The sequence below is a fragment of the Rhynchophorus ferrugineus genome, unplaced genomic scaffold, assembly GCF_030347505.1.
Source record: "Rhynchophorus ferrugineus isolate W39M unplaced genomic scaffold, kcgeb_rfMv2 rfM8, whole genome shotgun sequence".
Lineage (NCBI taxonomy): Eukaryota > Metazoa > Arthropoda > Insecta > Coleoptera > Curculionidae > Rhynchophorus > Rhynchophorus ferrugineus.
The window spans coordinates 29211245-29230874 of record NW_027472587.1 but is presented as its reverse complement, the minus strand read 5'-3'; the positions used below and the strand labels follow the sequence as shown (position 1 = coordinate 29230874).

General features: G+C 34.3%; 3 protein-coding genes across 3 annotated transcripts; 1 reads left to right on the top strand and 2 right to left on the bottom strand.

The window, feature by feature from the left end:
• Positions 1 to 1585: 1585 nt before the first annotated feature.
• dpa (disc proliferation abnormal) lies at positions 1586 to 8482 on the bottom strand. The gene is made up of 14 exons (XM_076411231.1): positions 8314 to 8482; positions 8000 to 8254; positions 7777 to 7944; positions 7549 to 7721; positions 7290 to 7490; positions 6754 to 7231; positions 6601 to 6699; positions 5983 to 6112; positions 5694 to 5923; positions 5410 to 5639; positions 2440 to 2718; positions 2138 to 2379; positions 1869 to 2079; positions 1586 to 1812 (listed from the first exon to the last, which is right to left on the bottom strand). The coding sequence occupies exons 2-14, from the start codon at positions 8172 to 8174 to the stop codon at positions 1705 to 1707; spliced, it is 2724 nt and encodes a 907-aa protein (XP_076267346.1). The 5' UTR covers positions 8175 to 8254; positions 8314 to 8482; the 3' UTR covers positions 1586 to 1704.
• A 75-nt stretch (positions 8483 to 8557) lies between these two features.
• Positions 8558 to 18524, top strand: LOC143200673 (uncharacterized). The gene is made up of 2 exons (XM_076411232.1): positions 8558 to 10634; positions 17398 to 18524. The coding sequence occupies exons 1-2, from the start codon at positions 8700 to 8702 to the stop codon at positions 18022 to 18024; spliced, it is 2562 nt and encodes an 853-aa protein (XP_076267347.1). The 5' UTR covers positions 8558 to 8699; the 3' UTR covers positions 18025 to 18524.
• Positions 18330 to 19123, bottom strand: LOC143200710 (U7 snRNA-associated Sm-like protein LSm10). The gene is made up of 2 exons (XM_076411316.1): positions 18851 to 19123; positions 18330 to 18793 (listed from the first exon to the last, which is right to left on the bottom strand). The coding sequence occupies exons 1-2, from the start codon at positions 19116 to 19118 to the stop codon at positions 18576 to 18578; spliced, it is 486 nt and encodes a 161-aa protein (XP_076267431.1). The 5' UTR covers positions 19119 to 19123; the 3' UTR covers positions 18330 to 18575.
• Between the last annotated feature and the right edge of the window lie 507 nt (positions 19124 to 19630).

The following is a 19630-nucleotide window of genomic DNA, read 5'->3' as shown; positions in this document are numbered from 1 at the left end:
AATTTTGGATTTTTAATTGGTTAATTTTCGCTTTCGTAGGGATCTCTTTTTATTTTTCATTTCTGAATATTTGAATTTCGCATTTATTTCCAAACAAAATGCTAATTATTTAGCATCTACGAGCAAAACCTACCAAAATATTAAATTTGCTCCATTTCTTTTAGATGGCAGAGCTTCAAAAACTTCTAAATCTTCTTTTTAAGCTCTCTTAGTGGTGATGCAATAACAGTAAAATGCCTTAAATTAAATCCTGCGGTCGATTTATTATCTTAGAGATATTAAATTAGGCAAAAATTACCTACAAAAATACTGTAAATTACCCCAGCGTCAGATAATTGCAACACCAAGCACAAATTACATTTTTAAAGCCTAATTGAATTACCAACACCAAATATGTATTTGTATATTAATTACATATTTTAATTGCAAGTAATTAAAATATGTAATTAATATATAATACCACAGTAAAACCCTTTTTTTGGTAAAATATTTTTTTTATTCAACATAATTCCCTTTAAGGGTGATACACTGATTATAGCGACCCTCCAACTTTTCGATACCATTTTTGTAGTACGATTTGTCCTTTGCTTTAAAATAGGCCTCAGTTTCGGCGATCACCTCTTCATTCAACAAAAATTTCTTCCCAGCGAGCATTCTTTTGAGATCTGAAAACTGGAAATAGTCGCTTGGGGCCAGATCTGGAGAATACGGTGGATGAGGAGGAAATTCGAAGCCCAATTCATGGGTTTTTGCCATCGTGTTTGACTGACGTGTGACACGGTGAAGCAGCACTTTCTTTTTCTCAAATGCGGCCGTTTTTCGTTCAGTACACGTTCAGTTGATATCTCTAGAGTGCTATTTCATTCAATTTCAATTTACGGTCATTCAAAATCATTTTGTGGATTTTTTTACGTTTTCGTCGGTAACAAACTCTTTTGGGCGTCCACTGCATTCACCGTCTTCGCCACTCATTTCGCCACGTCTAAACTTAGTATAGCAATCCTTGATGCTTGATTTTCCTGAGGCAGTATCCGGAAACTCGGCATCAACCCAAGTTTTTGCTTCAACTATATTTTTTCCCTTCAAAAAGCAATATTTTATCAACACGCGAAATTAATTTTTATCAATTTTTTTCACAATAACAAGGTTCTTCACTCAAAATGCTATAATTCACAAAGTAATGATCCGCCAGCTGTCAAATTTAATTCTAGTAGCGCCTTCTATGTGTCAAGCCGAGGACTTTTCAATTGACCTGTTAGCATAGAAATATATGAACCTTTATAGATGACTTTCGAAAAATATACCCCACTTGCAATGTTTTTTGTAGTGGGATGTCCTGCCTTGGATATTAAAGAACTGGTGAATTTAAATAAAAATATTTCATGTTTTTGAGTGAGTTGTCCGGTTTGCACTAAAGACCGTCAATTCTATTGGTGTAGATTGCACCCTGGGCGATCCGTAGAGCTGAGTTATGGATTGTTTAGCCAATAGCTAATCACCATAATAAAATTTAGATGGAATATTTGTTTTGTAAATTTTCAAAACCCAGTCAAAAAATATGAAGATGCAGCATAAAAATCTAAAATTAAAAAATACAAAATCTTTATTAGATATACGTTTACATATAACTTGGATAGGATATGAATTAATCATAACATAAAAAATAATAAAGTAAGCATCTTTAAGCTTAACAAAATAAATTACTCAGTCCCTATTATGGCAGATACGTATTGATGTTTTGCCCATGACTACAATAAAACCATCATCTTGGAGATCCTTCAAAGCATCTTCATACTGTTCCCTAGTGACCATCTAAAAAAAAACAGATATTGATATAAAGTAGTTTTCTTATTATAAACACAACTTACCGTTTGGGACTGAGACTTGAGTTCTTCAAACAACTTCTGGTAATTAACGGTGGGAACTTTTCCTTTATTTTCGACCAATTTCTTTAAGCTTTGGGCCAACTCAATGCGTCTTTTGCGGGCGGCGCTGCTAAGACCCGTTGCTAAGATGCCAACGTCTATTTTTCCTGATAGAGGATCGGTGGCAGATTGTTTTAGAGCCTCCCTATGTAACCTTGAATAATAAAAAAAGCATGATGTCGCGATTTTTAAATACAACTGACGTTGCGTACCTGTATGCCTCCTCAACATCTTCGATATCGACAGTTTTACTGAATCGAACTTTAGCGTGTGCTTCGGAAAGACGTATTAGGGACTCTAATTGTCGGGGATAGGCCGATATTTGACCTCTGCCCGATCCCACCTTGCGCATGTCGACGTAGGCTTGAATAAGACGCTGTGACGCTTCCTCGCCGAGTTTCGGATGGACGTGCTCCTTGGCGTAGGAAATATAATCCCTGAGGATTGACATGTTCTGAAGAAATGTGAACGATCAATTAAACGTCTGCTAACGAACTGATGCCAATATTCATACCAATACTTCATCATCCTCCTCCGTTCGAGTTTTATAATAAAGCGAGACCAGGTGGTTTGCCAGTCGTCTGTCGAACACCTCGTTTTGCGGATCCAGCAGCAAAAAGATCAGATCGAACCTGGACAACAACGTGTGCGGTAACTGCACGTTTTCGATGATGGTCTTATTTTTGTTCCATTGCGATTCGCTAGGATTGGCCGCGGCCAATATGGACGTTCTCGCGTTGAGCTGACAAATGATGCCCGCCTTAGCGATACTGAGCGTTTGTTGTTCCATAACCTACAATACATATATTATAGCTGGGACATCTTATGTAAGAAATATTTACTGGTGATTTTTAACTATGTATCTGATTTATCTTGATCTAAGTTCGATCCTGGGATTAATTGGGTGATTAAAGTATCTAAACGTTATTTTAGCCATTTCCCTGTTCCGGACATATATAATGTTTTAATAACAAAGGGTCAGTGTTGGCCGCACCTGTTTAATCTGTTGTTCATTATTTAGTTACTAATGCCGAATTACCGTGGCAAGTACACAATTGAGCACCATGCTCATATGATTTTAAATGAAACTTTCATTATATTACGATGTGGCGTATGGAATCGCGTCAACCAATACGGGGTTCAAAATGCAATGTTTCTTCAAGAACGTCCCAAACCAAAATTCTGAATCGGCTACCGTGTAAAAAACTTTTTCACTTCCTGAACCTATTTTTATATTTTGGACTTACAAATGGAAGTTAACACAAAAGTTCCAGGCTTAACACATATATGGCGATAGTTTTATTGCATTCACCGTTTTTTCAGTTAGTACTAACTTTCAAAAGAATGCTGTTAAAATTTAAAGATATTCTACTAATAAGTTATGAGTATGAGTTATTATGCTAAAACTGACACTACTTTTGTTATTTTCAAGATAATGGATCAAAAACAATTTCGTGTATTTGATTTTTGCACTGCTTCTTGATGGGAAAATCTTTCAACCGCAATCATTCAAGCGAAGCAATGGCTTGAAAAGTGTTATCAGGATTCCACTATATCAGACACAATAATAAAATGTAGGTTGCTAACTTCAAACCTAGTCGTAGAGACATCGATGATGCAAAATGCAGTGGACGTCAAAATGAGGTCGGAACATCAAAAAAATCGTTTTGAATGATCGAAAAGGGAAGTTGCGTGAGTTAGTTAACATCGTAAAGATGATATCAAAAAAATTGTTGGTTTTATATTGCATTTGACTATGGGAAAGCTGTGTTCAAAGTGGATGTCGCATTTGCTCACTGTTGACCAAAAATAAGAACGTGTTTATGATTATGAGCAGTGTTTGGCCATGTTCAAACGTAACAAAGAGGAATTTTTACGTCGATATGTGACGACGGATGAAACATGGATCCATCACTTTACTCCGGTATCAAAACGATCGTCATCTGAGTGGTCAGCAACTCGCGAACAAAAAAACCGCTACAGATCTATACAAGAACAGGCGTCACTATATGGAAGAATATGTGGGATTGTCTTTTACTGACACTCAACTGGAAGCTTAACAGCTTAAAAATTGTTAAACTTCATCAGGCCTCTCGTGATGGATGTCTTATGTCAGACAACAAAGCCATGTGCGAGTGTGAATTGATGTATCAAATACATTTGAGATCCTAACCTAGATCCTAGCACCAAGGAAAAGACATAGCGTAAAGAGAGTTTTGTGAAAAAGAAAGATAAGTGACGGATCATCTGCTATTGTAAATCTCAATGGCCCTTAGAGTAAGTGCAGGAATTCAAGTACTTGGGGTTTTTAAAATTGTAGAAGAAAGTAACATCCACACCTGAAATAACAAACCAAAGGAATATTTGAAACCAGAACGGTCGCCCTGGGGCACTAATACTGATAGAAAAGTAGACATGACAAATATTTGGAGGGAAAGTAATAAATCGCTCGGATGTAAAACGTGATATAATGTATTTTTTAGAACTCTAGTCATTTGTCGAGAAAAAATTAAATTGTTACGCCTTTGACTATCCTTGTCTCAGTATTTTATTCGCTGCACCAGTACTTACATACCAAAACATAAATATAATACATGATCCAGGGCGTAACAAAGAAAACGGTTTTTTTTTGTTCAAAATTGACTTTATTTATTAACGTAATCTCTATCAAGAGCCACACCAAACAATACCACTTTTGTAGAACGATTTATCTTTTTCCTCAAAAATAGGCCTGTCGCCCACTGCTGTCCACTCAAATGACGATCGTTTTGGTACCGTAGTGAAGTTATGGATCCATGTTTCATCCAATGTCACATATCGACGCAAAAATTCCAGTTTGTTACGTTTGAACATGGCGAAACACTGCTTAGAATCATCAACACGTTATTGTTTTTGATCAACAGTGAGCAAACGTTGCACCCACTTTGAACGGAGCTTTCTCATAATCAAATGTTCATGCAATATAAAACGAACACGATCTTTTGATACCTTTACGATGTTAGCTAGCTCAAGCAACGTCACTTTTAGATCATTCAAAACGATTTTGTGGATTTTTTATGTTTTCTGATGTTACCACCTCATTAGGACGTCAACTGCATTCTGTATTATCAGTGTCTGTACCACCGTGTTTAAAGTTAGCAAACTAACGTTTTATTGTTATTTCTAACAGAGCGGAGTCCATATAACACTTAAAGCCATTGCTTCGCTTGAACGGTATATTTTCCAGTCAAGAAGCAGTATAAAATTGAAATACAAAATTATTTTTGATGCATTGTTTTGAAAATAACAAAAGTAGTGTCACTTACAAACTCATATCTCAATAACTCACAAACTCATCATGAAATTTTAACAGATTTCTTTTGAAGGTTTGTACTAACTAAAAATGCGATGAATAAAATAAAACTAGCACCATCTATGTGTTAGGCCGAGACTTTTCAGCCCATGTGTTATTGAGAAAAACTTATGAAAGCTTGATTCTATTTACCTCGTGTAAAACACTCCTCGTCGAATCGTTCATTTTATCAAATTCGTCTATACAACAAATGCCATTATCCGCCAAAACCAAGGCCCCAGTTTGCAACACCAGTTGTCTGGTTTCTGGATCTTTGGTCACATAAGCCGTTAAACCTACAGCTGATGACCCTTTTCCCGACGTGTACTGACTCCTGGGCACCAAATTGTAAACATACTGCAACAGCTGCGATTTTGAGGTACCTAAAAAACGATAATTAATACGGAATACCGATCGATATATGCGGATGTTATCACCAGGATCGCCGCAGAGAAGAATATTGATCTCTGATCGGAAATTAGTCCTGCCCGATGTGGTGAAAGTCTTCTTGGTACCACCGAAAAGCTGAAGCAATATTCCTTTCTTAACATCATCGTTTTCGTAAATAGACGGCGCTATAGCTCGAGCTAGTCTATCGTAAATATCAGGCTTCTGCGCTAAAATAGTTAGAAGCTCTATGCGCTCTGGCGGGAAACGATGACCTTTTCTATAATCATGACAACAATCAGCAAACCTGAAATAAATCAATTCGTTTCAAAACCATACCCGTCTTCCTCCTCATATAATCTCTTCTGATCCACTTTTCTGAAATGAAGGACATCTATATGGGTCTTGTACACTGATCGCAAATTCCTCATCTTCGGATTGACTTGAATCGACTGGGCTCGGTATATTCCTAAAACAGAAAAAAACATCTCACCACTATTTTTTAGCGCAGTTATATGGTCTATCCAAAGTAGCAGTGAACTCACGTCATCAAGATGTATAATGTTTTGCCTACTGCAGTTTGTAAATTCGTATTAATAACAGACAATATTTTCTTTCTCATTTTATTCCAGTTAAAGAGATACAATGCTGTCTGATACGTTCGCACATGTAACCGAATCAGCCTGCAAAAATCGTTAAACTCTTAACAAAATTCTCTAATGTACAAACTATTTTCTTTAATTAACTGTAGTTTTAAGTCCTTCGATAATTTATGAATTAGTTGTACTATAACATTTATGACATTTTTATCTCATTATTTTGTTATATATCAAAACTATAAGAAACTAAAATGCGTAAAATGTCAAAGTCAACTGCGGTAACATTGGGATGTCTTGATGTCATAAATTCAGATGACGTGAGTTCAGTGCTACTTTGTATAGACTATAGTCACATTACCTGTTATAGTTACACGATCACCAGGTTGTACAGCATCAACTAAATCATTATGAGCGAAAAGAACTACTGTGTGTGGAGTCTGGCCAGCAGGCATATCATCTGCAGAAAACATAAATTAAATAAAAAACAATGTAACCAACAGCATCACAACACCTGGCGATTCCTGTAACTTGATCATCTGTTTGTCAGTGAATTGCGATCGATTATGCACCAGAGTGAAGCAGTGATTCGTGTTACAGCTTGAACACAATGTAGGCTCGGTAATGCGACCTCTATCGATTTCGACCGTAGTTGTGAACTGACAAACGATGCATTTAAAAAAACCCTCGCGCATCTCCGGCATTATATTCGACGTACGGATCACCATTCCCGAGATGGTGATCAACTGATCAATATCTTCTGGATTTAGGGATCTCATATTTTTTGTTTTCTCCGCGTTGAACGGTCTGACTTGGATTTGGTGCTCTAAAACGGCCGCTGGATACCGTTCGTAAAACATTTCATTAACTGTCATGTCGAATACAGGAATAACTTCTTGTGGATAACAAATTAATTGTCTGTATAAGTTTTTATCAAATGTTTCTATGTGTACACAGTTAACATTCAAGAATGGTTCCTCCAAAGTATGAATCTGTATAACAACATAAACTAGTTTAATTCAAAATTAATTGGTACCAAGTAAACATTACCTCTTCCAATTTTTGTAAATATAGTGGCTCATTTACATTCATATCATCAGTTCTTTCATCATCCGCCGCGTTGGTATCAATAAAACGCATAATAAATTGCTTAAATTTCCCTTTGCATTCTGACACTGAAACATTTGTACCCCAAATAACTAAGTGAGGAGTTGTTGAATCAGTTTCACAATTTTCTTCTATTGGCTCTAGCTACAAATAATAATGTCAATTAAACACATCAAATAATATTTGAAAAGCGTTAGCTTACTGCTACTTCTCCTCCAACATTAACTTGTCTGATCCTTTTATCAGATCTAACATCTGGTCGCATTCTTATTGGTGTGCCCCTAATACCAGATCTAGGTGTTCTTATTGACCCCAATGAACTCGGAGTACCATAGTTCAAAGGTGAAGTTAAATCAATTTCACTCATTGCTAGAGCTAAATGTACAATATATTTAACAGCATGTTAAGTATTAAAGTTAAGGTACAATACCTGTACCAGGACTAGTAGGAGCTAGACTAGGGGCAGGTGATACTGAGGTTTCTTGATCTCCATAAGAAACTCCTTTTGTAGGAGTTGGACCTGCTTTTCTTGGAGTCTTTAATGGTGTTTCTGGAATTTCATCAGGAGACTGAACTCTTCTATGTGGAGTTCTGGATCCTAATTGCAAAATAAAAATCAGTGAATCATCCTAAAAAGCTACCACAATATTTACCTGCCCTTCGAGGCGTTTGCGCCCCATCTGATCGTGGAGTTTCTGGAGGTCCCCGTCTAGGTGTACGTCCGCTTTCGGGTCTAGGTGTTCTTGTACCTTCAAGACGAGGAGTCCTCGCACCTTCAGGACGAGGTGTCCTAGTTTCTTCTTGTCGATTTCCAACAGGAGAAGGCATTTTTTAATTATTATAAGAACTTGTGTTATGTTAATATCCCCAACACTATAATCAAAATCAATGTAAACTGCTCTCACGATCTAAACAGAAAACGCGGGAAAACTTTATTAACAGGTTAAAGAACCATAACCAATATTACCCGTAACATACGGTTGAATTAAACTAATACATAACTGAATATACATGAATTAACTACATCGAAACTATTACATTTGCAATTATAATAAATAATTCAGTGTTATTATAATTAATTAATTTTTATTGATATATAACTACATATACTCTGTAGCAAACTTTTTGAAAACAACATTTGTCATTGGTTTAAAATCAATTTATTAACCAATTGAATGTTCCAATAACCCAGCTAGTTTTCGTCCAATGACAATGGTCTTTCAAAACTGACAGAAATGTCGCAAACAAAGCAGCTTTTTGTGATTTTTTAAGTAAATGTTTGTTTTTATTGGTATATCAAAGTAAATTAGGTATTATAATTATAAATTATAAATTGGTAATTAACACCAAAAGATGTCTAACAATGAAAATGCAACTGGCATAAATCGCCAGATTCCTGTAGAAACGTATAAATGCACTCAGTGTAATTTCTACACCAATCATGAGTTTTATTTACAACAACACAACTTAAAACATAGCCTACAAATCTTGATGGAACAATATAGGAAAAACGAATGTAATTATGATAATGATAGCCAAGTCCCGTCTTATGTAAAGTCTCACAGCTTGGTACCTGGAAAAGAATTCCAATGTGTTCAATGTAACTTTTGTACAACCCAAGAATTATACTATAAACAACATCTTTCATCTCATAATGACCAAACTATGACAGACACATATAGGGTAGTTCCGCAGCGGGGCTTTGATGAAGAAGATCCATATATAAAGTCAAGTTTAAACACTATGAGTTCTATTGAAATGTATGGTGCTCGAGATTTTGTTAGAGAGCAACAGTCAAGTTTGAAACCACATGATTTAACTCAAAGTACACAAACCTATGATGCTAATTTTCTAAGGCAGTCTGATCTAAGCACTGCCACTTTGGATCCATCTAAATGTATTGTATTTAGTTGTAATTTACCAGTATCAGAGGAGAACACTTTTAAGCAAAACAACTTATGCAGTGAATTACAGACTCCTTGTCCAGAAATGTTTAGATGTACTGAGTGTGATTATGAGAGCAGTCATGAAGAAGATTTAAAACATCATATTAAGCAACATCAGCAAGTTACAAAAGAAGGAATTAAAATTGAAGATGAACAATCAATAACAGAAATTTTTAGATGTCACAATTGTGACTATGAAACAAATTTGAAAGCATTTCTAAAGCGGCATATGTTAAACCACACTATCAAAGTGAAAATAAAAAATGAACCAACTGATAAGTATAAATGTTTACAATGTAACTTTGAAACTGATTATGAGAAGTTTCTAAGAAGGCATCAGCTTAGTCATAAGGAAAAACACTATTATTGTTGTAAAATGTGTAATTTTGAAACGCTTTACAAGAAAATGTATTTGTTGCATATAAAAGGTCATAAAATTAAGAGAAAAGTGTCTTCAGCAAAAACTAGGGAGTGTGTTAAGTGTGATGAATGCGATTTGGAAGTAGGATCAAAGGAACAATTACAAATTCATAAAAAACTGAGACATACAGAGAAGGAGGTTGATAATGATTTGCACAAATGTATGTTCTGTCAGTACCAAACTAATTGGGAGCCCTGTTTAAAACGCCATATTGAAAGAATGCATACAGATGAAAAAGAGAAGAAAGGTGAAATTAAAAAAGAAAAGGTTAATGATAGAAAGGCAAGAATAAAAAAGGGTACAGAAAGGGATAAAACAGGTGTAGAAGAACATGAAGTATTTAGATGTAATAACTGTACGTTTTTCTCAACCAGCAAACAGTATCTCATTCTGCATTTGAAAACTATTCATGGTAGGGGGCAGGCCGACACATTTCAATGCAAAATGAAGAATTGTACATTTGCTACTGTCAATAAAAGTACTTTTCTGCAACATATGGCGGGTCATCGAGGAAAAATTCAGAGAACCAAGCGGCCCGTTGGTCATTTTTGTGATATGTGCGATTTCGTATCGAAAAATAAAGAACGTTTGGCGGATCATAAGAAGAAAGTCCATTTAAATAATTTGAGACAGTTGTACAAGTGTTCACAGTGCGATTTCAAGACTGTCTATCAGACTAGTTTAAAGACCCACATTGAAAAACACAAAAAATACGAATGCACCATCTGTGAGCAAGAAGTCGAGTCAGCGTATGCTTTGGTGAAGCATCGAAGGACGCACCAAGTCAATTTAAAGAATAGAATTTTCCTGTGTGACGTGTGCGGCTTTCAAAGCAAGAACGACCGTTCGCTAAAAATGCACAAAAAAACTCACAACCCTGAGTTTAAGTGCCCTGATTGCCCATTTGAGACTCACAGCAAGGTACGTTTTGATTAACATTTGTATATTCATGTTTAAAAAGCGTTTAGTATGAAATAACAATAATAATAATTGTAAATATATATATATATATATATATATATATATATATATATATATATATTTGCTTAACAAACTATTTTATTTTAAACTTTTAAATCTAATTGATATAACAAATTTTATTGATAAATGATAACGGAATTTGTAGTTATATTTTAGATTCTTCAATAATTTTTGTCGTTTGGTCAAAAAAAAAACAGGGTTTAAATCCATCCAGTTGGATCCAGAAGGCTATGGCTACTATTACCTCTTGCATACATTGAGTGAAAATTGTTTTCCATGCAAATTTCTGTTAAGATCTGAGTTATCAAAGAACAGTTACAAATCAAAAAAACTGAATCGGTCTAACGTGATGAATGTCCCGACATCGTAATTTACTTATTTGAGAGCTGTATAAGAGGACTCGTTAATAAATAATACTGTTTTTCTTCTGTATGTTATATCAGGTCTTGTTGTTCAAAAACCGATGTTATCACTTTTTAGGCTCGTTTTAACTTTCGTTTCTAAATTGAGGTACCGAATTCATAGTAAGACTATACGATCTTGATTCAGGATCATTGTGGTGGATCCAAGTTTAGTCAATAATGTAATTTTTGAGAATGTCAATCATGTATGTCTGTCAGACACAAGTAATTACTGAAATACCTGCTACATCTATACCTTCATTAAGTTGCACTGTAAATATATCAGAAGCATTCAATGGATATATCAAGTATTTTATCAACGATTTTTCAAAATAAAATTATTACCTCACTAATGGAGTTTTTTAACAGTAAAAATAAATAATTTCTCGGAATGCTAGGCCTTCTACTACGAAATTTATATTTATATTTTGAATCTTGGCAATACTAAGTGTTTTTAGGTTCCATTTGACCATTTCAATTGGAAGTTTCACGTGACTTACTGTGAGATTGAATAATCCTTGATGATTAGTATGACGAACATCAATAAGATATTGCATGGAAAACATTGTTTCACGTATAATTTGACAAACGCTCTAAAACATGCTCATGTCATTTGGTGCAAAGAAATAGTCATCAATCGCGGTACATCAAAAGCTCCTAATACATAGAAACCCAAATAAGGTCATACTCATACTTGTCTCCATTAGAAAGTTAATTAAAAAATTAGAAAGTTAGTGTTCATTATAACATTAATTAAATCATGGCCAGGATGGATCAATAGAAAAAGGGCAACTGTGGCCATAGTGACTCTACAAAAAGTCCGTCTTTTAATAGCATAAATTTGGTTTCAAAAGAAGATTATTTTTTTTTTTTTTTTTTTTTTTATTACTCTTCGTGAGTCCACAATCTGCCCTATTGGCAATAAGTATTTTTTATGTCTATATTATATATACATGGCACGTAGAAAATCACTTCATTAAGCAATCTTCTGTATAAAATATTATCTTAATTAATTAGTCTTATTCTAATGCTTATTCTAAACTCTACATATGTCCAGTAATCAGATCAGGTGGTGTTAAACGTTTTAGTCTACGCACTTCACTATCACGTCGCATATTTAGCTGATTAGCGAGTACATTGGGATGCACTGACACTCTTTCGAAGTACTTCACACAAACACGTTGGATTACACTCGTTATAGGTTCTAGAGGAATATCGCGTTGTATCACTTTATTTGAAATATAGTACGGAGCATCAACAATGGCGCGCAACACCTTATTTTGGAACCGTTGAATGATGGATATATTAGATTTGCTAGCGGTACCCCATAGTTGAATTCCATATGTCCAAATGGGCTTGAGTATAGACTCATACAGCAATACCTTGTTATCTAATGATAACTTGGATTTGCGCCCAATGAGCCAATACATTTTATATAATTTTAGTCCTAGTTGTTTCCGTTTAGAGAGTATGTGCTTCTTCCAGGTTAGGCGTCGATCTAAATGCATACCAAGATATTTAACATGCTCTGCTTGGGGGAGTTGACGATGATTGATATTTACTGGTGGACATGTTCTTCTACGCAGGGTAAACGTTATATGCGTGGATTTTGATTCATTGGCTTTAATGCGCCATGTCTTCAACCATAATTGTATTTGCTCCAGGTGGGTTTGTAGGTTTATTGATGCTGTGACTGGATCTTCATGGGATGCTAAGATTGCTGTATCGTCTGCATATGTTGCCACAGTAGTTATTTTTGTGGTGGGCAGATCAGCCGTATACAGAAGATACAGTACTGGACCCAGTACACTACCTTGCGGACCTCCTGAATATATGGGATTTAATTCGATATGTTCATCGCCTTGATTTACAATAAAATGTCTGTCAGTGAGATACGATTTTAGTAGCTGATAGTCCGGATGAGGAAGAAGTTTCTTTAGTTTAACCTGCAAGCCCGTATGCCATACTTTGTCAAAAGCCTGAGATATGTCTAGGAAAGCAGCCGAACAATATCTTTTGGCATTTAGGTCAGCGTTTATTTGGTTTACAAGTCTATGCACTTGTTCTATAGTCCCATGCTTATTGCGAAAGCCAAACTGATGTTCTGGAATAATTTTTCTTTTTTCTATTATATAGTTTAGTTTTTTTATGTATAATTTCTCGAAAACTTTCGAGATTATTGGTAATAAACTTATAGGTCGGTAGGAGGTCACATCTTCTGGTATTTTTCCTGGTTTAAGTATCATTAATATTTTAGCTACTTTCCAGATACTAGGGAAGTAATTAATTCGTAGCATAGCATTGAATATATATGTTAATAGTTTTATAGCCTTTTCTGATAGTTCTTTTAAAATTTTGCCAGTAATTAAGTCATAACCAGGAGCTTTTTTAATATTAATCTCTCTCATTATTGTATGTTTAACTTTTTTGACCGTTAATTTCTCATGCGGTAAATCCATTTGAAATGGCGAATCTAGAAAGCTAGTAATTTTATTTTCGTCATCTTTATGTAGCTGAGACTGGAAAGGTTTAAAAACATTTTTTAAGTGTTTTGAGAAAATGTCGGCCTTCTCTTTATTGCTTCTCGCCCAATTATTTTCGCTTGTTTTAATAGGTGGATTATGCTGCTGGGATCTCCTAAGCTTTTTTGTTGCTTTCCACAACGAATAGTCTGTAGCCTCAGTTGATGTCAAGTTTTCTAGGTATTCTTGAATGCCTTGGTTCTGTTCGATTTGGATTAGATCTCTCAGCTCTTTTATGGCCCTATTAAATTTTCTTTTATTCTCTTCAGTCCTTTGCTGTTGCCAATTTCGTCGTAACTTTCTTTTTTCTGCTATCTTTCTCTGTATTGTACATGATATATGTGTATTTTTTCTTGGAAATGTTTCACTGTTGGGAGTCGCGGAATATGCTGCCTCCTGTATATTTTTTGTAAGATTTATTGCTGCTATTTCTATATCCATTTCAGTTTGTAACGGTAAATTTAGAGAGATATTTTGGTCTAAGTTTTCTCTAAGTGAGGGCCAGTTAGTTCTATTATTGCACAGAGAAGGGGGTTTATCTTTGATGGTAATTTTTGAAGAAATTGTTACTATTATTGGTGAATGATCAGAAGACAGGTCGAAGCATGATTCTGCCTGACACTTTTTTGGATCAATATTTTTTGTAATACAGAAATCTATTGTATCTGGTTTTTTATTTCTGTCTGAAGGCCAATATGTTGGTTCACCAGTAGAGATATGTTGTAAGTTATCTTTCCTTATGGCTTTGAGCAGTTCTCTACCTTTTGAGGTTATTATTCTTGAACCCCACATTAAATGTTTTGCATTATAATCTCCTCCTGCTATAAATCTATTACCTAGCGTACTGAAGAATTCTTGAAATTGTTCTGCCTTGTTGTTATGTTTGGGTGGGCAATAAATCGCAGAAATTGTTAATGGTCCATGGGCTTCCTCTATGGTTATACTGGTGGCTTGCAGGTAGTCTTTACGGAATTTTTCTTTTTCGAAATGCTTTATATCATCTCGAATTATTATGGCTGTACCTCCATGTGCTTTATCATCAGGGTGATTTGTATGATAAAGCTTATATTTAGGAACTTTCAGATAATTCTTGTCCGTAAAGTGTGTTTCGGAAACCATCATAACGTCAATATTTTGTTCATTTACGAACATTTTTAGTTCCCTGGCGTGTTGTTGGAGCCCATTGGCATTCCAGACGGCGATTTTGTAGCTATTGGTTTCAGGCATTAGGCAAGTTTGCTTACGACGGTTGTGAGTAGACCAAGCATCGTACTCATTTGATCCATTAGTTTGGCCATCATATTTTCTAATCTTGAGATGTTGCTAGTTTCAGTAGGTTGAGATATTGTCTCTCGTTTTTGTGCTGAACCATTTTCAACTATTTGGGCATAAGTTATGTCTGGTTGACTTGTTCTGGTGGGTAGTGGTAGATTGGTAGTAGTGGATTGTTTTTGTTGATGCCTTTTTTCCCTTAAGACAGGATAGAGTTTCTGCTGTAGTTGCTTGTGAACTGCGCAACCCTTGTAGTTCGCTGGATGATTTCCATTACAGTTAACACATTTCACTTTTTCATCGCGAACTTTACGAGTACAATCTCCTGTCTTATGTTCTCCTGCACATTTTACGCATCTATATGATTTGCGACAGTAAGTCTTTGTGTGCCCGTGCGCTTGACACCTTGTGCATTGTGGTATAATTCTCTTTATATGTGGTGGTTCGCATTTAATAATATTATTTTCCAATTTGGTGATTTCATACACCGCCTTATTGTTTCCATTAGGTTTTATGTCTATATAAAACATAGGCAGAGGTTTTTTTGTCGTGTGATGTCGTATATTGTGAATATTTACGACCTCGTGGCCTTTTTCAGCTAGTGCTACCTTGATGGTGTTAAAGTCCGTCCCGTGATGTAATCCTTTTAATACGAATTTAAATGTTCTCTCGGATTTTGGCCTGAATGTATGGTATTGGGTGTTTCTTTCATCTAATTCTTTTATAAGAACTTTAAAGTGATCCGCTTCGAACAATTGGATTTTAATTGTTTCATAGCTCACTGTTTTAATTGTATAGTTCGTAGTAATGGTTTTCAATAAGTCATGGATGTTTTTTATTATTCCTACCTTATAGACTGTTATTGGTGGTGGTTTGGGAACAACTTTTTCAGGGCTTGGTTGTATGTTCTCTTCAATTTCTTCCGACAGGTTGCTAAAACTGTTTTTTGTCTCTATCGGTTTCTGCAACCAATAGTCACTGATTCTTGTTTGTTTCCTCGCGATTTCTTCTTCTGGACTTCTCAATCGTTTTTTGTTAATAACTGTAGTCCATTCTGATGGTGGAGTTTGCGTTATTGCTGTTTGTTCTAATCTTATATCAAAGTGTGCAGGTGATTTGGTTGAATCGCTATGGTTTGCCATTTTTTAATTTTTAATATTTTATTTAATTTACTTCCAGAGGATAAAAAAAATAAAATAAATACATTGTTTATTTCACGCACTTCATTTTTCACTTACGTTATTTTAGCACTAGTTTTTTACTATAAATGCTATAAATGAATTTCAAAAGGACTGTTGTAAAATAAGATGAAATAATTTTAAACACTAATAAAAATGAGATGCAGTCCTTTTGTCTGGTCACGTAAACACGTATTCACTACACTTTAGGTCCACTGAGAGACGGATAGCCGCGTCTGTTATGCGTTTTTAACACTCAATTAAATAACCGTAATAAAATACTGGGTTTTTTTTAAAGAAAGGTATCTTTTTATAGCTTGGACCGTATTGAAAATACGTCTTCACCCTACGAAGGTTGGAACTGAACTAAGAAGATTATGAAAATAATTTGGTTCGGTTCTTCGCTCCGAAATCTAAGAAGTTGAACAATGACTTGATTATGCTTTTACCAGAAGAAATTTTTTTAAATTTATTTATAACCTTGTTACTAGTCGTTGCCGACTAATTTACAATTTGCCCTTACGTTAACTTAAATCTAGTGGTATATTTAAGAAGACCCATCGGCCCTAGTCTCTGGTGTAATAATGATTATGTATTAACACTACTATTTTTCTATTAAATGCACCTCATTACACTACACGAGATCAAATGGTTTAATTCTTTTGAACGAATGTCCTGTTCTGGTGTTATCCAATAGTTGTATTACTTTGATATTGACATGAGAGTTTGTTCTCATGTCTTCTAGCAATTCTCTTGATTTTCTGGGCGACAGTAGGTATCTGAAGGTCTCGATGTAAGTAATCAGTCCTGTAGTATCTCGGTGCACCTACAATACTTTTCAGGACTTTGTACTGGAAAAATTTTACTGTTTATGTTAGTTTTCGTGAAACACCCCATAATTGAATTCCGTATATCCATATAGATTTCAGTACTTGCTTAAAAAATTAGCACTTTATTATGTACTGATAATTGTGATTTTCTTCTTCCAATTAACCAATAAATCTTTGTATATTTTAACTCCAGTTCTTTCCTTTTTTTACATGTTCCTTCCAGCAAAGTTTTGCATCATTCGGAGCTACTTTGTTTCTATATGGAATGATATTATTATTTATTATTGCTGTTTGTGTCGTCTGATTATACGTGAACTGCACATGCACATATATTATTGGCATTAAAACACAAAATAAAGCGAAATTACTTTTCTGCAACCCATTGTCTGTCTTAGCTTCTTTTTTAATATGGATATCTAATATGACAAAATATATTATATATAATAAAATATTTGCTTAATGACATATTTGATTGAACTATTTTTGCCATATTTTCGTAGGTGAACTTCCAAAATCACTGTATTAATCATAAGGGCGTCGATGAAGTGACCATGTACCCGTGCCCACACTGTTCCTACCAGTCCCGGTTAAAGCGTAACTTGGCATGGCACATGAAGCGTCACGTCGACCCATCAAAGGCAAAGATCTTCAAGTGTTCCCACTGCAACTACCAGACATTCACCAACGCTCAATTGAAATCCCATCTAATGGTTCATAAGAGCAAGGAGGAGGTGATCATGCTGAAATGCGATTTTTGCCAATTCGAGACGAAACGAAAATCAAATATGGTGCAGCACAGGTTACGCCATCTCAAAGATTCCCCCGATGTACCTCTATTATCCTGTCCAGATTGTAATTACACCACTGTAGCTAAGCGTCACTTAAACAAACATAGAAAGACGCACAACGTCAATCCTGATAAGATGTTCCAGTGCACCTACTGTCCATTCAAGATCCACAGAAAAATTTATTTGATCAGGCACATGGAAACTCATAAAAATACCGATGCATTCCCAAACGATCAGTGGCAAAGGTATTCTTTTCCATCACAAAGCAATATGGGAGTCACTATCGTGCCTAATGTAGGTCAAGGTTTACAACAAAATCTGGGACCTTCATTGATTTAAGCTCATGTATCAATCATCTTGGAAGGATGACTTAAATAAAACATAGTGATATATCAAGAGCACATGTATAATATAGAGTGTGATTGTACATGAACAGCATTTTATCTGATAGTTTTTAGTTGTCCAAGTATAAAATACTTTGTAGTGTAACATACTAATCTATCACCTGTTCCAAACTTGTACAAAAGGAATGATACCGGTTATGATATATCTTCTCTAATTTGTTTTATCTGTGCAATTATCGTGAATATTTTGCCAATATGTAATATTTAATTAAGTCACAAAACTGTATATAATATTCATATATATATATATATATATATTAATTTATGATGGATATTGAGATAATATACAAGGTTTTAATCATGTATAGGTAAGGTGTGAACCATTATATTTACACTTTTATACTTGTATCATAAACAAACATAGGTACATACAATTACTGCAAATTAGTTTAAACTAAAATATAAATACAACTAATAAATACTTTTTTATCATTGTGTGTCCTGTATTATTTGAATATGTTGTAAAATTGACCCAACATGAAAGTATTATTTTTCTTTAATAGTATATGCTTCAGCGATTGTCTCTGCATTCCTTTTCATTGCCCTTGACACTTTAAATGTATGTGTTTTTGATTGTTTTGGTTTTTTTACAGTTCTTGTGCACTCGTGTTTAAACAAAGCTAACACATCTTTTTCTGGTGGTATACGGATATTTCTAATATTCCTAGCATTTATATAAAAGCTCTTCAATGCTTTTTTATCACCTAAAGTAATGTATATTAGATGCAGTTATGATAGGTATACCGTTTAATAAACCATACCTTTTAGATCATAAAAATTAACATTTTCCATCTCAATGTTCATATAACCATCTACTTTACTGATTTTTCCACAAACACGGCAGTCATTTCGTAAATCAATGGTGGTGAACGACGATTCTAAAGTTTTGACTAACCCAACCAGAGTATTATAATAAAAGAATTGTTCCTTCTTCGATGGTGCAGTTTCATGAAACTGTATATTCATTCTGTAAATATTCAAAAAAAGCAACACAACCTCATTTAACAAAATAACATAACCATGAAACATCCATGAAATTATTAAACTAGGGATGTCTGAACAACATCAATATTGTTTAGAAAAAATCGAATAGATCTATCGATATTTTTTTACCGACATTTTATAAAAAGAGATAGTTTTAAAAGAGCATGAGACTTGAATACTGCAAGAAAAATATCAGTGTTTTTGTATTTTAAATTTTGTATGAAAAATAGTATTGATCGATATATATATATATATATATATATATATATATATATATATATATATATATATATATATATATATATATATATATTTAATAAATTATCGATATATCTAAGAAAAAAATATTGATATTTGTTATAAATCCTTAAAATTATCAATTATCAAATGATTTTTTTATAAAGCTTAACCGATATAATTAATTTATTTCATATCGAAAAATATAACAAAATACACAAACAAACAAAATACTTATTAAACCTAAGACTAAAAGAATACAAACTAAAAGTAACAAAAATATCGATAATAGGTCAAAAAAATATCAGCCAAAATTAGAT